Here is a 19411-nt window from a genome sequence, read left to right as displayed (position 1 = left end):
GTTGCTGACGCATATTGAAGCCGATGCCTATAGACCAGAACACGATAGTCTTGAACCGGATGGGCTGAGCGCATACTCCGGAACCCAACAACTGGCCGCCATCTTCCCTGAGCTGCCAAGACGCATTCGCGTGCATGTAGCATGTGTGTGTTAAGGGGTGTTCAATGTGTAAATATGTCTGTGCCCGCAACATCCAAGTACAGAACATCATCGGGGCATCACTGTGTCATATATGGATGTGCAAATAACCAGCGAAAACGAAGCATATTGCAGAGCACCGTTTGCGACGAACACGATGCACCTCGAGAGCTGTGCCGCTGTGGCATATTCAGCCGCGCATGTTCTTTTGTCTCTGTATGTGTGCATCTGTGCGTGTCTCTCTGTGTGTATGCGTCTGTCTAGGGACCTCGATTACACAAAGGCCTGAGGTGGGCTTCGTATAGCGGCTCTCGCCATAGAACTCCGCACTTGATTCACAAGTAAATGCCGCAAAAGTGTTCGCACCGCTACAAGGTTCTGACGCTCATGACAGTCGAACTAATGCGTAACAGATTGAATTCCGTGCACTGGCGTTAGTGGCCACGAAATTTCGCAATAATTTTCAGCAACTGTTTGAAACCTTTACGTGTTAAAGCTGGCTTGTGTTGCTTATCGTAACTACTGTCCAGAGGGCAAGAGCGGCGATGTTTGTTAAAAAAGTATGCGTACATTGCACAGTAGATCCGGCACGGCTGAAGTAATGTTAATTCATTCTTCCGCCGTCCCGAGACAAAAAACGGACACATCTGGGCGTACACGCACGTGCGCTACGCAAACTCGAACGTACGGCATGCCGCCGGTTTTAAAGGTGCGGGCCGCGAGATATTTAAAGGCACTACAACGCGGAGGTAAAGTATGTCGCGTACTGCAAGGCTTTTACTAGTTCAGGAAGTATTGTCAGACGTGCAAATCAAAGTGGAGTAGCCGCAGAACCAATGTTTCCGCATGCGAAGGTAATACACACTTTCCCGAACGATCCGCTCCACCTGCGGATGTTGCGCTTGCCACAGCCATTCCGATTTGCAGCACACTCTTGCCGAGAAGCTGAAGCTCACTAACTAAATTCGCTAGCTGAAATTCACCATCCCGTCCTTCGTGAGAACTTCAAAGTAATGTCAAAGCGCAAGCACTGCGTCTACCTGCGGTCGCCTCGCTTGGCCGCTCGGAGCCGTTGGAGCAGCAGGTGGCGCCACTGCGCTTTGGAAATGGCGGCGCTTAGGTAGGACATGAGGCAGTATAATAGCAAGAGCTTGGTGGCGCAACCCACCGCCCCGTTCCAAAGGGGACGCTCATAACGTCCATCCATCCAACGGCGCCACTCAATATTTTTCCGTGTTCTGGTGTATAGCCGCGGCTGCTCACTTCGCCACGGTACGCGCGCGCGGGTCTTTCGCACGAAGCGCGGTTAAAAGCGCTGCCTAGACTCAACTGTGTTGATATGATAGGAAGAAATCAGCACATACATTGAAAAGGGGCTGGAATTGTTTCTTTGCATGTTTACTACAACTGGGAACAGTAACGGAAGTGTTTTGTAGAAAAGAACCTTTCTTTATATGCGTGACAATTCTGAAAAGTGAACGCTCATGAGTGATTGTAGTATAAATCGTGCCTATTTATGAGAAGAAAATGCTCAAACGTTCTTTAGATGAAATTTATTTAGATAAAATAACTCTACCTTTTTTTTGTACTCAATGCACGGAAACCTTAACGCGTCATTACGTAGCGTATTTTCGGCAGAAGACTCAAATGATGACGTGAATATGAAACCTTCGGCACCAACGTCCAATGGTACCATAGTCCTTATATTTGCTGTCTCGGTAGTAGGAGATTACAAAGCTTTTGCGACGCGATTTGTCATAATACAGCCAGGTGCAAAGGAAAATGCGCCATCACGTAGAAGGATGCGGCACCACAGGAAGAACTATCTGTTACAATATTCAGTAAGGGATATCATTCTTTACCAAAAGACTCCTATAAAAGTGTCATTATGGTAAGCGTAAATGCTTCGCATTGTAGCTAGTAACGTAAACAAGAATTCGTAAAATAGTCGGGTTCCACGAGAGATATAGGTTGAGGATGCAGCTGTCGGATACTGTCCACGTATGTTTACTTAATAGTGCATAAGCATGTATACACTGAGTGTCTGAGCCCTTATCTATTCTCTCCTTGTTTTGTTGTCTTCTTTATTTCACTTACGCAGTGACATTGTCATTCTCGTGTAGCTAACGTCAATTAAAAAAAGAAATATAGTTATCCTCTCTGTCTTTTCTTACTTCCCCGTTTCTCTATCATTTTCTCTTTAATGTAGAAACACTCTTTCTCTGCCTTGCACAATCGTTAGGCTTTGAATATAACGCTTTGGAACGGATGCCACGTAGTCGAAATCAGCGGCAGCTCTCCGGCGTTCCTCGTAATTCACCATGTAGGATTTCTACATAAGTACCCAACAGGCTGCTTACGTCTTCACGGAAGCATATTCATGGCGCACGTGACATTGCAGCTCTGCACTACTATAATGCAAATAAGGCAAGCTCACCCCTCTGGCTACCCGCCGTGGTTGCTTAGTGGCTATGGTGCGGGCTGCTAAGCACGAGGTTGCGGGATCGAATCCCGACCACGGCGCCCGCATTTCGATGGGAGCGAAATGCGAAAACACCCGTGTACGAAGATTTAAGTGCACGTTAAAGAATCCCAGGTGGTAAAAATTTCCGGAGTGCGCCACTACGGCGTGCCTCATAATCAGATCCTGGTTTTCGCACGTAAATCACCATAATTTAATATTTTTTGCGCCCCTCTGGCTCTAAATATACCCTGCGGGCTCGGTACAGTCAGCAAACCAGCGCCTTATGACAAAGCGCGGCAGAGAAGGCCGTTCACGTGAGTAAAACACATAACTATGCCTCGTCGCTTAGGCTTCTTCGGGTAACATTCACAATCACCTCCGGGCGTGTTACATACGCTCGTATCCTTCTTGGCGACAATAACGTCCCCCGTAGCACGCGCAGCCGACTCCGCCAGCAGTTGATGCATGCCGTAGACAGTACTCTACCTTATCCGTGCGACATGGTTTTCAGTATGCGTCAGCATCGGTAAGAATGAGAGGAAGGGAAGAAGAAGAAGCGCGGTGTAGGTGCTTTGACAAACTGCTTTCCTCGGAATGGTGCCAAGTGCATTCTTTCCAACTCAAATAAAGACACTCATTTCGAAGCAGCAATTGGAGGCGAAAAGCTACCAAAAAATGTGTAGCGTGGACTGCATGCGTCTTAGCGCATCAGCCGAGCAATACACATAGACGCCGCGTTGGCTCAGCGACTGTTGCGTTTCCCTTCGGCGCAGAGGGCCGCGGGATCGTTTCCCGACTGCGCCACGAGCGTTCGCCTTTCAGCGGTAGCGAAATGCAAAAACAAAACAAAACAAAAAAAGAGATTCGTCTACTTAGGTTTGGGTGCGCTTTAAAGAACCCCAGGTGGTCGAAAGTTATCCGGAGCCCTCCTCTACGGCGCCCCGCATTGTCTGCGTGTTCGTTCGGTACGTTAAACCCTACAATTTGACTTGATTTGAAGTTGCAAGACGCTTGCGATGCCTACTCTTTTTGTGTGAATGAAAGATAACTCTAAATGATTTTACCGCATGGCAACACGATAAGGCGTAGACTTGCGGTCGGTGCTCGCAACGTACATTCGAAAACAAAACTGTGCACATTTGACACAGAGATGCGTCACTTACCATCGTCAGTCCTGCGTTAGGCGGCCCTGTAGTCGTTTGCTTGCTCGGATAGGCGTAAATTTGTAGTATAACTGTGGATGTCTGCAATGGTCGTATTTTGTCTCATATGTAACGTATAACCAGTCCTTGTAGCCGACAGACACCCCTGCAGGCCTTTTTCGATTATTGTAGTCAAGGAAGAAATGAACTCGCTTGGACAATTACACATTTATTTACAAAACAAGTTGTGACTTCCAAAAAACAACATCAGTTGCATGTATGTATGTGTCCTGAGACAAACTGTCATCGCTGACAGTTAAAATGTAATATTCTCTCTGTTCTACATTTTCGTGAATTGAATAAGACACTGCAATAAAGCAGCAAAGCAAGTCATTTGTGGGCTGCTTTTCAATTCGCCATGGCACGCTTCGGTTCCCCTGCCTACGAATAACTGCGCCTAGTTGCTTATGTGCACAAAGTGTGGAATGTGTGGACCATTTATATATTTAAAAATGGTATGGTTCTACCAATAATATTATGTATATTAGTAAAATATACTCAGACATCTCCATGGAAACAAATGCAACCTTTTAAAAGCGTGATCCAGGTAACGACAGCAGGAGATGAACATATGTTACGCTATGGTAATTCATTTCTGCATTTTCAACAAGGGGTGAAGCAAGCAGCATGTACTGACCAAGGCGTGGTGGCGCTAACTTCTCAAGTTTTTCTCGAACCTGTTTCTGCTTGACTTTTCTGGACAATTATGACAATGCCACCACACACGAGGGCGCTCGAACAACGAATACCGGTCGTGTTTTTTTCTTTTTCTTGTTTCGCATTCAGATTCCTCCACACTTTCGCGTTCTGCAGTACGTAGCACTACATCGGTGCTTCGTAATCCTCGACCATTCGTTCTGCTTAGAGTCATACGTGCAAGCATTTCAACAAAGCAGATAGATGACTGGTAGCCGTCGCTTTACTTGTGATGCAGAACGCCAGATAAATTAGATATAGATGATATATAACATCAAAAAATGCTGTGCACCTAACTTGTGTACGCAATACTAATGATCCGACGTTCGACCACAATGGTGTAGTCAAAGTCTGCGCTAGGTTGTCTATTAATGAAGAAAAAATATGGGAGGTGTGCGCAGAGCGAAATCGGGGGACGGTGAACAGCCCGTCGTAGCTCATCATCAGTTTTCCGAGTAACAATATACAAGCGGAAACCTTTCAATGTACAAGCCAGTTTCCTCCTCAGAGGCGCCGCCGAGTGTTGTGAGAAGCATGTTGCAGCGACTGCGCGCGCGTCAGTCTGTCGTTGAGGGCTCTCAGAGCCTAGATGAGCTGTTCCGCTCGCCTCCCGCTGATCTCTTGTAGTCATCGGGATAGTGGTGTCCATTGATAACAAAGTCCACGGGAGGCGACTCGGCCGCGTACGCCGAGTTGGACAGGCCATTCCCTGAGCGGCCCTGCTTCTTTGGCGGGCCGGTAAAAGGCCTCAAGATTATCTTCTCCAGGTTAAGCATGGGCACTTCGAACAGCAGTGTGGCGATGAAGGCCGCACCGTACGAGAAGACCAGGTCCGACACCACGTTGTTAGCCTGAGAATAATGAGCATCAGATGTCAATGGCGGCATCAAGACTCGCATCGCATTCATTGTCTCTTTTAGAGATGCTCCACTTTCCTTGGAACAATTAATTACAGAGTTATTAGTGCCCACAGCAATCTACAACTCTTTCAAAGGTACAAGAGAAGAAAAAGGTGGCTCGGAAAGTGCGGAGCCGCCAATGCGAGCTGTTGTGCCAATAGTGATATAAAAAACACCCTCAAGCACTTAAATGAATACTAAAACACCTCACACCAAATGCAGATAATGGTTCAGGTGAAAAGCAGCTCCCAATAACAAACGCGTCTAATCCTAATAGCACTATATATAGTATAATTTGGAAAAGAAGCATTCCGTTAGGCTGTAGAAATGAAGCTCGCGTTTAGAGCACATATAAAACGGCATAATGCCTGAAATCGCTTTTGCTTTTTACAGCAAGAACATCCCTGCAGAAGAAGGCTGTTATAGAGTCAGCCCCATTTGGTCAAACGTTAACGTTGAAGTACGTGCTGCAGGAAAAGGTTGATGTACACGATGGATGCGCTCGGCGTTTCGATAACAAGGACGAAATGTACTTGCCATCTCAGGAAAGTGCCTGAGGTAGAAACGCTCCCTCAGCTGGCCTTGCTTGTACCACATGACCACTGGGTGCAGTAGATACGTCATGAAGGTCAACCTGCTCAGTGGGACCAGTGCCTTCCACTGGAGAAACTGGCCAATCCAACCTGTGCAAGAAACGCGCCCGGAGAAGCGACTACATATCAAATCTGCGTGTGTTATGAGCGGATTAACCGTATTGTTCTCCAGAGGAAATAGCTGTCAGGGGTGTTTTGTTTTAAAATTAAGGTACCCAGGAGACACCAGAGCCAACATTATCGCACTACGCTATAAAGTCTAACGTTATCGAATGAGATAAGGGCGTGGCCGACTTTCATTTCTTTGTATACAGTCTGGAAGACAAAATTAGCTTTATAACTTCACAGGTCACGCTATGTACACCTGAAAGATAAAAACGCTGATTTCAGTAACATAAAAAATAGTCCCCTTAGATTCAGTTTAACGTTCATCCAGGAAACCAACGGGAAGGTTTACCCACAGGTTGTTTAGTCTGTTCGAGTACACCTGTTCAATTGGAATTCAGCAGTTGGTATCGGTAGGCTCTACAAAATGACCTGCTAACGAGCTGAATTGTAATTGAAACCTGTTGCTGCGGAAGTACAATGAGACACGCTCAGACACAGCTATTTCTTTTTTTCCATTGACATGAATAAAAAAACGAGATGCTTGCACCAGTAGATAGTGCCGGCTGTTCCTTTGCGCAAGGGTGCGATGGAAACGCATCACACAATATCACACAGGTGGAAATTATGCAGGTCCCTATGCACTGTGAGAGTCGGTGTGCTCAAAGTTTTCACGAGGCAGCAAGAAATATGGTGCATTACGACTAGAGACGCGCTTCAGATTTCAGTGACCGACGCAACCGTCACTGATCATGATGGATCTTGCTGAGCAAGTGAAAGTTTACTCAGCATTAAGTCGCAAGACACGACGGACTCCGCCTTGTAGAAACGCGCCACAGTACGATGAGAGACGCGCAGCGAATTTCGGCGGCGAATGCGTCCCATTACTTCTGTCGTCATCATCAGGCAGAAAATGCGCGCGCTCACTTTTTGTAAGTAAATTGTTACTATGCGACGTGGCTAACGCGTCAAGTGTCTCAAAATGCTGGCTTGCACGAGGGAAATTCGTAAGAGTGTTTGAGACCAGGACATGCGTACGTGGCCTGATTGTTAGAGCGTCGGGCTTCTGTTAGAGCATGGGGCTTCTCTGGGCCAACAGTGTTCGAAACGTACCATCGGAACTCTCATTTATATGTACAGGGTGTCCCAGCTAACGTCTGCCAAGCTCTTAAACATGCAATATACGAGCAAGCGACCAATGGTATTCTATCAGCAGTAACGTACCGCACCGGGAGGAATCTTTTTTTGTAATTCAACTATCGGTAATTAGATGAGAATAATTAACGAACATTCTGATTACTGAATTGAGGGCGCGAATTTAGACCTAAAAGTAATAATTGTGTTTTAGAACACCCTATTCAGCTGTTTTCAGTGTGCTGTGTTTTGTGTAATTATCTTTTTCCGCGTTAAAAAGAAAACGCGCGAAATATGAAAATAACCGCGTGACCATGGGCCGCGACAGCAGCGGTCCCATGCGTTACTGACTTTGATAGAGACATGGGATCCAAGGACCCAAAGCGACACTGGCGTTAGGTGAGCCAGAACAGTAGCGTAGGGCTCCCAACTAAATTCAGCCAACCACGCGATTTTAGCGTGCATCGAAATACAAGTGCGCGAGGGTGATTGCATTCCTATCCCGGCCACGGCGGCCGCATTTCGATAGGGGCGAAATGCGAAAACACCCGTGTACTTAGATTTAGGCGCACGTTAAAGAACCCCAGGTGGTCCAAATTTTCGGTGTCCTCCATTACGGCGTGCCTCATAATCAGAAAGTGGTTTCGGCACGTAAAACCCCACAGTTATTTTTCTATTGCATTCCTCATTCGCGAGAATCCGGTCACCGCGGCCTGGAAGCCAAACTGCGACCTCGTGCTCAGCAACGGAACGCCATAGCCGCTGAGCCACCACGACGGGTTGTCAGCAATTTTGTACCTATTGTTACATATAGCAATTTTCCTCGCGCCTTAAATGTGATAGCTGAGCCCTATACTACGAGGCGAGTAATTGGTGCATATCTCTTGCGAAGGCACGATGAACAGGGCTTCTGCTTGACGGAAATGCAATCGAGCGGAGCGCAGATCACGCAAGTCGGTTGGATTACCGCTGAGGAAGATTGTATGTGCAGTTAACCGGCTTATTCTTGGAGCGTTTTACGGTTCGTCGCGCAGCAGGCACGATGCAACAACTTGACGTACCTCCGAGACCAAACTGCGAAGCGAACAGGATGTAGGCCACGGTGGCCGCCCAGGCTGTCCGGTGAGTGATGGCGAACACGTAGCCCACGATTCCCACTGTCTCGTAGTGCTCGTGCCAGTCGCGGATCCCGTAAATCATGGCCAACTGAAGCGTGATGGCGGCCGCCCAACCAAGGATGGCCAGCGCCTGCGAGACACCGTCATGGGGAGGCGACCAAAACTCTCGGTGAGGATTCCTTTATCGCAATAGTCACCACTGTGCAGTCATCGCTGTGGTTAATGAAAGCGGGAATGAGTAAGAATGTCGCGAGCATTATACGATGTATTTATAACACGCAGTCGCGCTGAACGTACGAGGAACGCCTGCATGTGAAATATCTGGAACGAAAACATTCTGATTCGGATGCACCTAATCACAGGTAACTTTCAAATCATCACGAGGTCATCGTTATTAAATATTATACATTCATTACTACAGGGAACGAGTGCCTGTTCTTGGCCGCCACTTGGGGATGCCTTCAAAAAACGTCAGCACCAAGGCGGGTTCAGGAAGAGGAGATAAAACGGGCGAGCAATGTACAGCGGACCATAAATGTTTTCGGGGCATAGAAATCGTGATGGAGTTAAGACACCTGACGGCCTCGCCAAAAAGCCGAGAATTTAGATGAGCAGTGCCATCTTTGTGCGGAGAAGTAAACACTTCTCTCTCTCTGGTTCGAGGGTGGTGCCTTAGCTGCGATAAGATTTCGCTTTTTTTTTTCTCGGATATCATGCTCCGAAAACGTTTGCGGTTGGGGGCATCCGCTTTAAACATACGTTTCGAATAGCGTATTCTTTATCGTGCTGTACAGGAGCCGCTCTTGCCTTGTCGGTTTCGTGTTCGCGGACAGTTCAAACATTTCGAAAGAGCTTTGCGCGTCGTGGGAGGCGCAGCCATAACGCGTTCCTTCGTGAACCGGCTGCATTTTTAGCGGAGCTGTTAATGCTACTAAAATCAGCCATGAACACACAGAGAAAAGCCTTCGCAAAAAGTGTTTGTATGCCAACTGTCCGTGTCCAATGCAAGAAAACTATTGGAGTTGTATCCGGAAGAAATTTTACAGAGATACACAAGCCCATGTGTGTGATATAGAGTAGAAATCGCAGGTTAGTGGTTTCACTGAGCGAGTCTCAAGTAATTGTGCAGCTCTTGAGAAAAGCAATTAACACGTACCCGAAAGTTTGAAGGGATTACTGTAATACAGCTAGAAACCAAATCTCCATGAATCTTGGATACATTAAGTGGGTTCTTAATTTGCAGATCATACGGGATGAAGAGTTGGAAAGACATGCGAGGCTAATAGTCGCACTAATTGCAGCGCATCGCAAATATCGCGGTGAAGCGGAAGCGATAGCCGTATGAAAACTAAACATCGAATGGGAATGAAACGTTGCAATTATAAAAGGGAAAGAGAGGGAGGAGAAGGAGTAATAAAAGAAAGGCAGGTAAATTAACTATATGCTATGCCTGACTTGCTACACTGCACTGTGGAAAGAAGAGAAAAATATGAGGAAAGGATGAAAGTGCCATGAACACGTACACTCAATCCTTCTTTGTTCGATTCAGTCGCGAGAAATTCAGCAGCGCCTTCATTGCTTTCGCATCGCAGGCACGTGAGGCCACATTCGCGGTAGTTATCATCTGTTTAAAGCATGTCGTCTAATTCCATCAAACCAAAGCGAAATGCGAGTCTTCGATCGTCGGAAAAAGAGTTGTCCCTCAGTGTGCACGGAAGGAAGACCGCTTGTCTTCGTGTGCGATCAATAGCTTATATACAGAAAGTGTGACTGATTATTAACGTCACAAAAATAATCTTTTTACAGCGAAGCTGTACATGGCTAGCCAATTCGTCCATCCGTCCGTCCATCCGTCACCTGTACGCCGAAAAATTCTCCGGCGCAACGCCATGCGCATGCGCGAAAAAGAAAATGAGAAAGAGAGGCGCGTGAATGGCTGCGCCAGTAGTGAAGTCGTTGCTCTCCGTCGCAGCAGAGCCGGGAACGAGCTCGTCTACGCCGTGCCAATGCTGCAGCCCGGGCACAAGAACAGGCTCGTGCAGCCGAGCGCAAGCAGCAACTGCGTACCGAGGATCCGGCACCCTAGCAAGCCGTCGTTTAATGAACCGCCCGGATTAGCCCAGTGATAAACACGGGGGCCGCGCGTTTCAGCTTTTCTGGTTTTCTGGTTACGGAGTGCTGGGGCGGTGATTTTTTAAGAATTCTGTCGCTTCTACGATTCTGTCGACTTTTTTGTGAGAAACTTGGAGGTACAAAGAATACCAAGAAGGAAGTCCGCGACATACCCCCCCCCCCCCCCCCCACCCAAGACAGTTATATTATGCACACTCTTTATGCGTTTCTTTAGGCTTTGCGGGACAATGTGAAGCATTTATTAGATACACATATACATACTGGGAAGGTCACGTGATGCGCAGGTTAGATAACCGTTGGACCATTAGGGCTACAGAATGGGCACCAAGAGAAGGGAAGCGCAGTACAGGAAGGCAGAAGACTAGGTGGTGCGATGAAATTAGGAAATTCGCGGGTGCTAGTTGGAATCGGTTGGCGCAGGACAGGGGTAATTGGAGATCGCAGGGAGAGGCCTTCGTCCTGCAGTGGACATAAAATTGGCTGATGATGTTGCTGTTGATGATACGTACTGAAGTCTAGATGCCCGAAAATTTGCGGCAAAAAGACATTGCATTCGTGTGGGCTGCGTGCGTGAGCAAGCGCATCAGTAGTTTGCCAAAATAGACTATCCAGACCACGTGCTTATAATTTCCTAATTCGCGAAGTCAGAACACCTGTTTCATATTACGGTAGCTAGGCAGTGTTCCATCAAACAAACGATATGGAAGCCATAACGCGAGAAAGAGAGAGGTGGAAGGAAAGGCGAAGGGGTGCACGTCCGCGTTGCTATACTACACAGAGGGTGGGGCAGCGTGATAACATAAATAAATCAATTAAATAAATAAAACAAATAAATAGATAAATAAATAAATAACAGATAACACTGAGTGCGTGTATGCGGAGGTAAGTGATTACTGATATCTGTCGATTTCAGCAACTGCAGCTATGCACATGTGGCTGATTAACGGCCACAGAGACGCTAAACTGACATCGGCTACAATACCTATGCATTCAAAGAAGCATAAATTAATGACGGATTGAAAAAGTCGCAATTTCGCCAGAATGTCGAAGCATCGATTGCGATAGCAAATTAGTAGACAGCTAGCTATACGAAGTAAGGAAAGTAGTTCTATCGGCCGTATAAACAGGTAAACATAGGCTTACTAACTAAACTAAAAACCATGGTTATTGGTTGTTCATTTTTTAACCAAATATATGTGTTATAAAATTGCGTGAAAACGCATCTTACATTAAATGTCAACGTTATTACGATTATCATTTCCGAAAGTCACGCGCGCACAAGCACACATGAACGCATCTCATTCGATGACCGCAGAAAATAGCTGTAAAAACGCTAGAGTGAGGAAGTGAGGCAGCAGCAGCGAGCGAATTGATCTTCGTGTTGCGTGTCGCATCAATGCGAACTTAGCCGCTAAAAGCCAGCGCGCGGCCGGACTCTGTCCCCGTGGCAGATGGCTTTCAAGATACAGCGGCCGGGCTGGCGCGCGTTGCAGCCCGGGTCGCATAAAGTAGAACGCCCCGCCCCACTCCCTAGCCTCCCCCCAGATCCTTACGCGCGACGGAAGGCGGCGCGGCTCCTCCCCGCTTCCCTCGCTTGCGTGAGCGAGATCGAGCCGCTATCACAGGCTCACCCTCACACGCTTTCACTAGTTCATATAGCACACGGGGCGCGCCGCTGATTTTATCGCCCTTAGACTTTATACAGAGCCTCACGGCGACGCCGACGGCGACAGCAGAAATGCGCTTGGAGTGTATATATAATTGCTATCGCAATGAAAAAAAAAACTTAGTGGCTGGCATGACCCTCTACACACACTTGGTAAAAAGGCACCTAGAGCCATTTATGAATAAGCAAACGTTCATCCTTACCTAATACGTTCCCCGACAGAAAAGGAAAGTCAGACTAGATACGCGAGTGATATACAACAATTCGCCTTCGACATTGTGTGCAAAAGAACGGGCATAACACTACCGGATGCCAGCGCGATGTCACGGCAGGTAGCAAAAACTGCAAGTATTTCACACATCTATTATCGCGTAACAGATACTATAGTGATCATAAATGAAAGATCAAAGGCATCAAATGCAGTGTATCTTCATGTTTCAGTGTAACTTCATGATGCGCGCGATTCCAGAGGACACAATGATTTGTGGAGGACATATCAAAAAACAAAATTCCTCTTACGTCCACTGAATGAAGGAAGATATCTCAGAATACGTTGGCACGCTGTATAACATCAAAAAAGCAATGCCTAGATGACGTGCTATTTGTCTGGCAATGACGCAGTATTCGACAATACAAATTCCATTGCCCACCTGAATTTCACGGAGCTCAGAAGTAAAGGGGCTTGTATAAAGATCACCTATGCCTTCTTGCTGGCTGTCGACGAATGGAAATCAACGGTACACCGAGAAAAAGAAGCCATATGGCGTCTAACTACACTCACGAGCTGTTAAAAGTCGTCGAAGCGAAAGTCTGGGGTTGTGGGTCCACAAACGTGTGAACCGTAATATCCGGAAGCAAATGTAGACACTATAGGTGATGTTAAAACGTTCCCCACGCCTTCACTCGAAGTTTCCAGGTGACCAGAAGTGTGCCTTGAAGGCTACAAACAATCGCTATAATATTTCCCTACAACCAGGCCGTGCTACAAGCCTTATTTCGCCCTGCATGGAAGCTTTGACTGGCAACGTGGTAACCGAGTCCTGGGCATTACAAACCTGACATTAAAGTTGAAGAATATATAACTATTGCGAGGTGAATGGGGTGCTGAACCAATGATGAACACAGAATAAAAATCCAAATAGCATGAAATCCTAGGAAATGAAGCCCGTCTCTGAAAGGAATCACAGCAACACAGTTTTCTTGTCTCGGCAGTGTAGAAGTGATGAAAAGTAAGAACATCGAGACGACGGCAACGCGCACAAAAAAGAAGAAAGAAAAGAAACAAACTTTTCAGAGAGTTTGTGACCATGACACGATAGCATATTGAAAAACACAGATATGGGAGCAATCATGTAGGAAAGGATGTCGTATAGTAAAAACTATACCTGAAAATTGTTTTATACTATAACAACGTTGTAGTATAACTGTTATAGTATAACTATTATGCTATAACAAACGTTATACTATAACAAAAGCAATTTTATACTTACGTCTAGTTCCGCATAAGGCAGAACAACACTTTCGCACCTGCGCTTCAGAATCGCAGCGGAAGCAAACAAATAGTTATTCTTGAACACACGTCTATTGCTGTCAACACTTCACCTTTCTGCAAAGCACTCAAGCGAACAACGATTTTCTCTATGGCGATTTTAAAAGTCAAGTGACCATGGGAGGCAATCGCCGGAGTGAAGGTGTGTGTGCGGGTGTTTTTTTTTTTCGCTTTGTTTTGAACGCTGCACAAGCAGGATCCCTCCTGCCCTCTCCCCTGTCCTCCTCACCAGCCCCACTAAAGACTTTAGCAGGTCGACAAAAGTATGAATGTCATCAAGAGCGCCCCTTAGCCTATTGATAAATTCAACATCCCAAGGACAGCTTATGTGCAGTTTCTGACCCCCACCCCCCTCCCCAACCCCTCGCTCCTTATTCGCTTAAAACACATGTCTTGCGACACATACCTTGCTGAAACGAATTTTCTGCTTCCTGAAGAAAATGAGGCCAAGGAAGAGTCCAACAGCGTAAGGTCCGTAATGCGTGTACGGCCTCCAATGAATGTAGAACGCTTCCTTCTTGATGAGGCTGAAATGAAATACGAACGATTGTCCTTTCTTTTTCCGGCAGCGTTCACACCCCACAGAACACGTCTCCAGGAAAGTCGGCGCGTATGACCGACGAACCATCAAGGACAAGCAGAGGCCTATGCAGCACTACAGAGCAAGTATTACTCCCAAAGTGATGAGCAGCTTATGCTTACACCAACTTTCTGTTATACTGTTCCCCATGCCAAAAAATGTATGCTTATGTCATAAGAGAAGCCAAACGAAAGTTTCATGATGCATTTTACCTTTTTAGTGCCGCTTAAAACTTAAGCATGAAGTTTACATTTTACCAACCAGAATATGATGTCACGTTCTTACGAACAGTTACGTTCTGCTTGCTCTTATGATAGTGTTGCTGCTCATACAACGATGTCGATGAAACAACTTTGTTATCAATCAGTTCTTTTGTAATTTGGCTTGATCACTTTAAAGGCAAACGATAAGAATAAGTATGGTGGCGGTTTGGTGAAGGTGCATTTTTCTATGCTTATGCGTGAAAAGAAAAGTGATTTCAGGGTTCGTTCTCAGTTCGTAAGCGCATGCAAGATAAATAGAAAATTGAAGCTCGCATGGCGCAGATGTACTTACTCGACATCGGGGTGCAGGAAAATCATGATGGCAGGGAAGTTATAATAAACTATTATGACCGCCATTATTATGAAGGACACGACGAGAAACATGAGGTTGATAAGACTTCCAAGGATTGGGTGCCTGCCACAAATAAAGAATAGAGATTGCTGTTAAAAAGACGCAAACTTTTTCCTCGCGTTTATTGTTGACTTATTGCTTTATTTTTGTTATATATATTTTTGGTCGTTCAATCATTACGGTAGGATGTCACAATAGTGATGAATTATTTAGAGAGAGACAGGAACGAAATAACTGAAAAAAAAATTCTAAAATTTCTGAAGCATTATGTCTCTAAAAAGACGACCTAAGTTGAAATACAGAATACAAAATACGAATTTACTATAGCTCCGCTTTCACACAGTGATATTAAATTTTAATTAGATGGATGTATACGATGGGTAACATTTAAAAAATGTATGGTTTATGAAACTCCACAAAAGATTTCGCGATATTGACGACTGCAAAGAATTTCCTTACTTGTACATCGGTAAAACGACTGCAAGCGCAAGGATGTAAAACTGCATGTCGCATTGAAGATACCACGTTGTCTCCAGACACTGCATATAAGAGAAGCACAACACGATACGACTCGTCAGGGCCGCGGTTAATGGCGACTAAAATGACATTCGCCAATGTCTGTTAGTAAATACGAGAGCCCTCGTTAATTAACTTGCGCAGCTAAGACTAACTGGATCGTCTCTGGTTAGAAGCAATAAAATTCTCCCTGACTACTGAACTTTCACTACACAGAGATCCACCTAGACCGCGTGTAAGAGGCCAGAGGGGAAACGAAATTTTTACTTTCAAAATTTACTTTCAGCCATGGTAGAGAACATAGAATGAAACAGCAACTTGATTTCACTTTTGTTCTAGACGATAAAGCTATTGAAGCTGTAGGCGCGAAGTCTACACGGCAGGCACATCTGCAGATACCGATATACATTTTTTATATATATAATGTGCCAAAAGTTCAATATAAGGCACTCACAATGGAGTCGTAGGTGGTGACGAAGTTCGCAAAGAAAAGCAGAGTCTGCCACCAATTTTGCTCGCACTTATTCGCCTGCACGTCCACAATCTCGTGCCACACGGGTCCCCGGCCGAACACGGGCAGCAGAATGATGATGGCCAGAGTGAAGCCCAATGGCGGAACAATCCTAGTGGGAAGAGTGACAGTGAAGCCTTGAAGCGCGTGAAGCACGCAACGATGTTTCACAGAACGCAATCGTGAGATAACCCGCGGCGTCTACAAATACAGTGAGACGCGCCGCTCCTGCCGTCATAACTCAGTCCGTGTCGCCACACATTGATCAAATGAGACCGCGACGATGTTGCTTTCTGTTCTTATAATAATTTGAGCGCAAAAGGTTAACATGGCCTACACGTTTTAATTACTGTCACTGGAACTCCCGTGGGAGCGACAAATGCACTTTTCTGAGCGATACGTCTGCCTGTTTGGGAGAGATGCTATTTGAACCGAAGCTCAACTGGCGCTGCATGGTTTCGTTTTAGGGAGTGCGCCCATACAGCACTAAAAAAAAAAACCCTCGCACGGTGACGTCACAACACAAGGAAGCCCGTACAAGGACTTCATGATGGGATGTTTCTCTGGCATTGCTTATGTCAATATTAATTACAAACATAATCGCTAAATAACAAAGTTTATTCGACCCGTTGTTCGCCAAAGTCTGTTCCAAAGCACATCAATCACCTATGCGAGCAGCATTCTCGTAGCTAGCGTAGCGTTTTCATTCAAATTACTCGTATTTAAAAAGATTTCAAGCTACGGTCGTTCTAAGAGGCAGCGATCAAGGTGCTTTTTCAAGCTTCGATAGCCCAATTTTTCTTTTAAAATGAGAATCAGGCGCCGTATTCCGAAAGCTTTTAGTTTGTAAGTGCTTCTTGCGATACATTGGCTGGCCGCCTTTACTAATGATATGTCCAGCTGCTCCTTCAAACAGCTGCAACGTAGCCACGTTTTCGTGAATATGGGCCCGGGGAGCTGTATTCATAAAACTCCTCTTACGTAAGTGCTGCCCGCAATTGGTCGCCGCTGTGGTGGTACTGTCGTCATCACGCTGATTGCAGTCATGATAGGTGGCCACTCGTTAGCTGACCAAAGAAGAAAAGCTGTTACGCACGAGGAGTTTTGCCAGTACAGACACAAAATGGCAAAGGCCATCGGAAGTAAACGGCCGGCATTCACAAAAAATTACCTTCCTTATATACGCCGTCTGCGATTGGCCCGCGCCACCGCGGTCATCTTGTTATCGTGCTTGTCGCTCAAAATATGACTATGGGAGCCCGAACGCTGGCCATTGAAGACACGCTCTTACGATAAGTGATATATTGTGAATATAGGTCTACGAGCACAAGGAAACGTGTGAAGCTTTTTGTTTGTGTTTTCCTATTTCCTAATAAACCCAACACGACGATTGGCTGGCATGAGCTCCTATGAAAAAAAAGTTTAGCGGAAAATATGTGAATACAGGCCTATGTATCCAATGTGTACAGCGGGCTATACAGGGTAGAGCAAGCGACGTGACGTTAAATATTATTTGTGAAGCGCAGCGAAGAGCAAAGATGTCACTAAATGCGTTCTCTCAGAGCTCATTGGCAGAGATTATCATGACTTGTCGGTGGCCTGATTGTGCTTCAATGATAGCCTTCTAATAATACAAATAATTTAGGTCATAATTAAACGTACGTCTCCTGAAGTAAAAAATAAATTAAATAAATGTTATGTAAGCGAAGAAAGATGCACAAGTGTATTAAATTAAATTATGCGGTTTTAACTGAAAACCACGATCTGATTATTGCACGTCACAGTGGGGGACTCTGGAATTTTGGACCACCTGGGGTTCTTTAACGTGCACCTAAATCTAAATACACGGGTGTTTTCGCCCCATCGAAATGCGGAGGCCGTGGCCGGAATTCGATCCCGCGATCTCGGGATTAGCAGCGCCTCACCATAGCTACTTAGCAACCACGGCGGGCGTAGAAGTTCATGGTACGGGCGGCTTAATTTAACTTTCAATTTGCAACTAGCTGCCTCGATCAATTATGAAATTAAGCGATTTTATTGAAATGACCGTCCACAACCGTTCACACTATTACTTTAAAGGAAGACATGCCGTGGTTGCTCAGTGTATATGGTGCTAGGCTGCTAAGCACGAGGTCGCGGGATCGAATCCCGGCGGCCGCATTTTGATGGGGGCGAAATGCGCAAACACCCGTGTACTTAGATTTAGGTGCACGTTAAAGAACCCCAGGTGGTCAAAATTTCCGGAGCCCTCCACTACGGCGTGCCTCATAATCAGAAATTGGGTTAGGCACGTAAAACCCCATAATTTTTTTTTTACTTTATAGGAAGCGGCTTTTCCTTTTTTTTTTCCAGAAAACCTGGTTTTAAGTACTCCTTAAAACTGGTGTTGAAGCGCCTGTCGTAAACGGTTATAGGGTTCCGCTGGAGGCTGTACTTTTAACAGTGATTTCACCTAAGATCTGTACCATATATTATTTATCGGTCTATGCTCATTGGTAGCAAAACTTACGTACGATGTATCAATATGAAGTCGATAAAAAAAACACAAAAGGATGTTCTTACCTAAAAATACGATGGAAAAAGTAGATGAATATGTTGAGACGTCCTTTGTTTTCCGCCATATGCCGCAGAGTTGAATAGGCAAGGGTAACTCCACTAGAAAGTGAGACAAGAGGAATTAGCCAACGAATACATTGTCAGAAGTAAGAAAAAGAAATAAAAGTTACTTTTTTTTTACACGTGGATAACAATACATACCCGAGCATAAAGAATGTGTCAACAGCCAACCAACCATTCATCATAATTTGGAATGGCCATGTAAATGGATCTTGATGAATGTTCTCCAATGACACTGAAAACGACATTGAATGATAAAGTTCAATTTATTCCTGAAAGCACTTAGTGATGGTGATGAAAAACTTTATTTATCCTCATTAAAGGTAGGGGGGCAACGGAATAGGGGGTGGGGGGAAGAACTAATTGAAGTAGCCTCCTCTATCCTCTCAGCCCACTCCAGGATGGCCTCCTGAAAGGTTTAACTGGTCTAAGTGGATTATATTGATTACTGCTACCTTCCCCATTTCTACACAGTTGAGACAGAAAAAGAAAAGACTGCGACAGGATGGGTATTGAGCAATTACAAAATATCACTAGTCATTTATAATCACCTCGGCAGGGAAAAGGTTGTGACTTGGAGTTGCTTTCACGAATGCCTACTCAGCACTAATTGGAATGGCTGATAGTCCTGCATGTGGCGTTTGCGGATGCGAAAAGAAAATTGACCACTTATTGTGTCATTGTCCTCAGTTTCAAGCACAAAGACAATCTTTGTCCAACACATTGAGAAAAATTAGATGATCGTCCTCTGAGTGAACAGACAGTACGTGAGCACCGTCCCCACCGATCATCGGCTCAGAAGGCAGTGAAGGCACTTTTGTGCTTTCTCAGAAAGTCTGGTTTGCGCGAGCGGCTTTAACTCAAATACTGTCCATA

General features: G+C 45.5%; 1 protein-coding gene across 1 annotated transcript in view; it reads right to left on the bottom strand.

Annotated features, from left to right (window-relative positions):
* Nucleotides 1-3997: 3997 nt before the first annotated feature.
* Nucleotides 3998-19411, bottom strand: part of LOC142587708 (nose resistant to fluoxetine protein 6-like) — a 79706-nt gene continuing 64292 nt past the window's right edge. The window contains exons 7-15 of the mRNA XM_075698938.1: nucleotides 18677-18770; nucleotides 18482-18574; nucleotides 15863-16031; nucleotides 15352-15431; nucleotides 14833-14955; nucleotides 14104-14224; nucleotides 8293-8479; nucleotides 5937-6082; nucleotides 3998-5351 (exon numbers count right to left, since the gene is read on the bottom strand). Coding sequence (XP_075555053.1) covers nucleotides 5079-5351; nucleotides 5937-6082; nucleotides 8293-8479; nucleotides 14104-14224; nucleotides 14833-14955; nucleotides 15352-15431; nucleotides 15863-16031; nucleotides 18482-18574; nucleotides 18677-18770 — 1286 coding nt within the window. The 3' untranslated portion in view covers nucleotides 3998-5078. The remainder of the gene's footprint in view (nucleotides 5352-5936; nucleotides 6083-8292; nucleotides 8480-14103; nucleotides 14225-14832; nucleotides 14956-15351; nucleotides 15432-15862; nucleotides 16032-18481; nucleotides 18575-18676; nucleotides 18771-19411) is intronic.

Source organism: Dermacentor variabilis, chromosome 1, assembly GCF_050947875.1.
Source record: "Dermacentor variabilis isolate Ectoservices chromosome 1, ASM5094787v1, whole genome shotgun sequence".
Taxonomy (NCBI): Eukaryota; Metazoa; Arthropoda; class Arachnida; order Ixodida; family Ixodidae; genus Dermacentor; species Dermacentor variabilis.
Note: the sequence above shows the minus strand (reverse complement) of the source record. Positions and strands in the feature narration are given on the sequence as shown.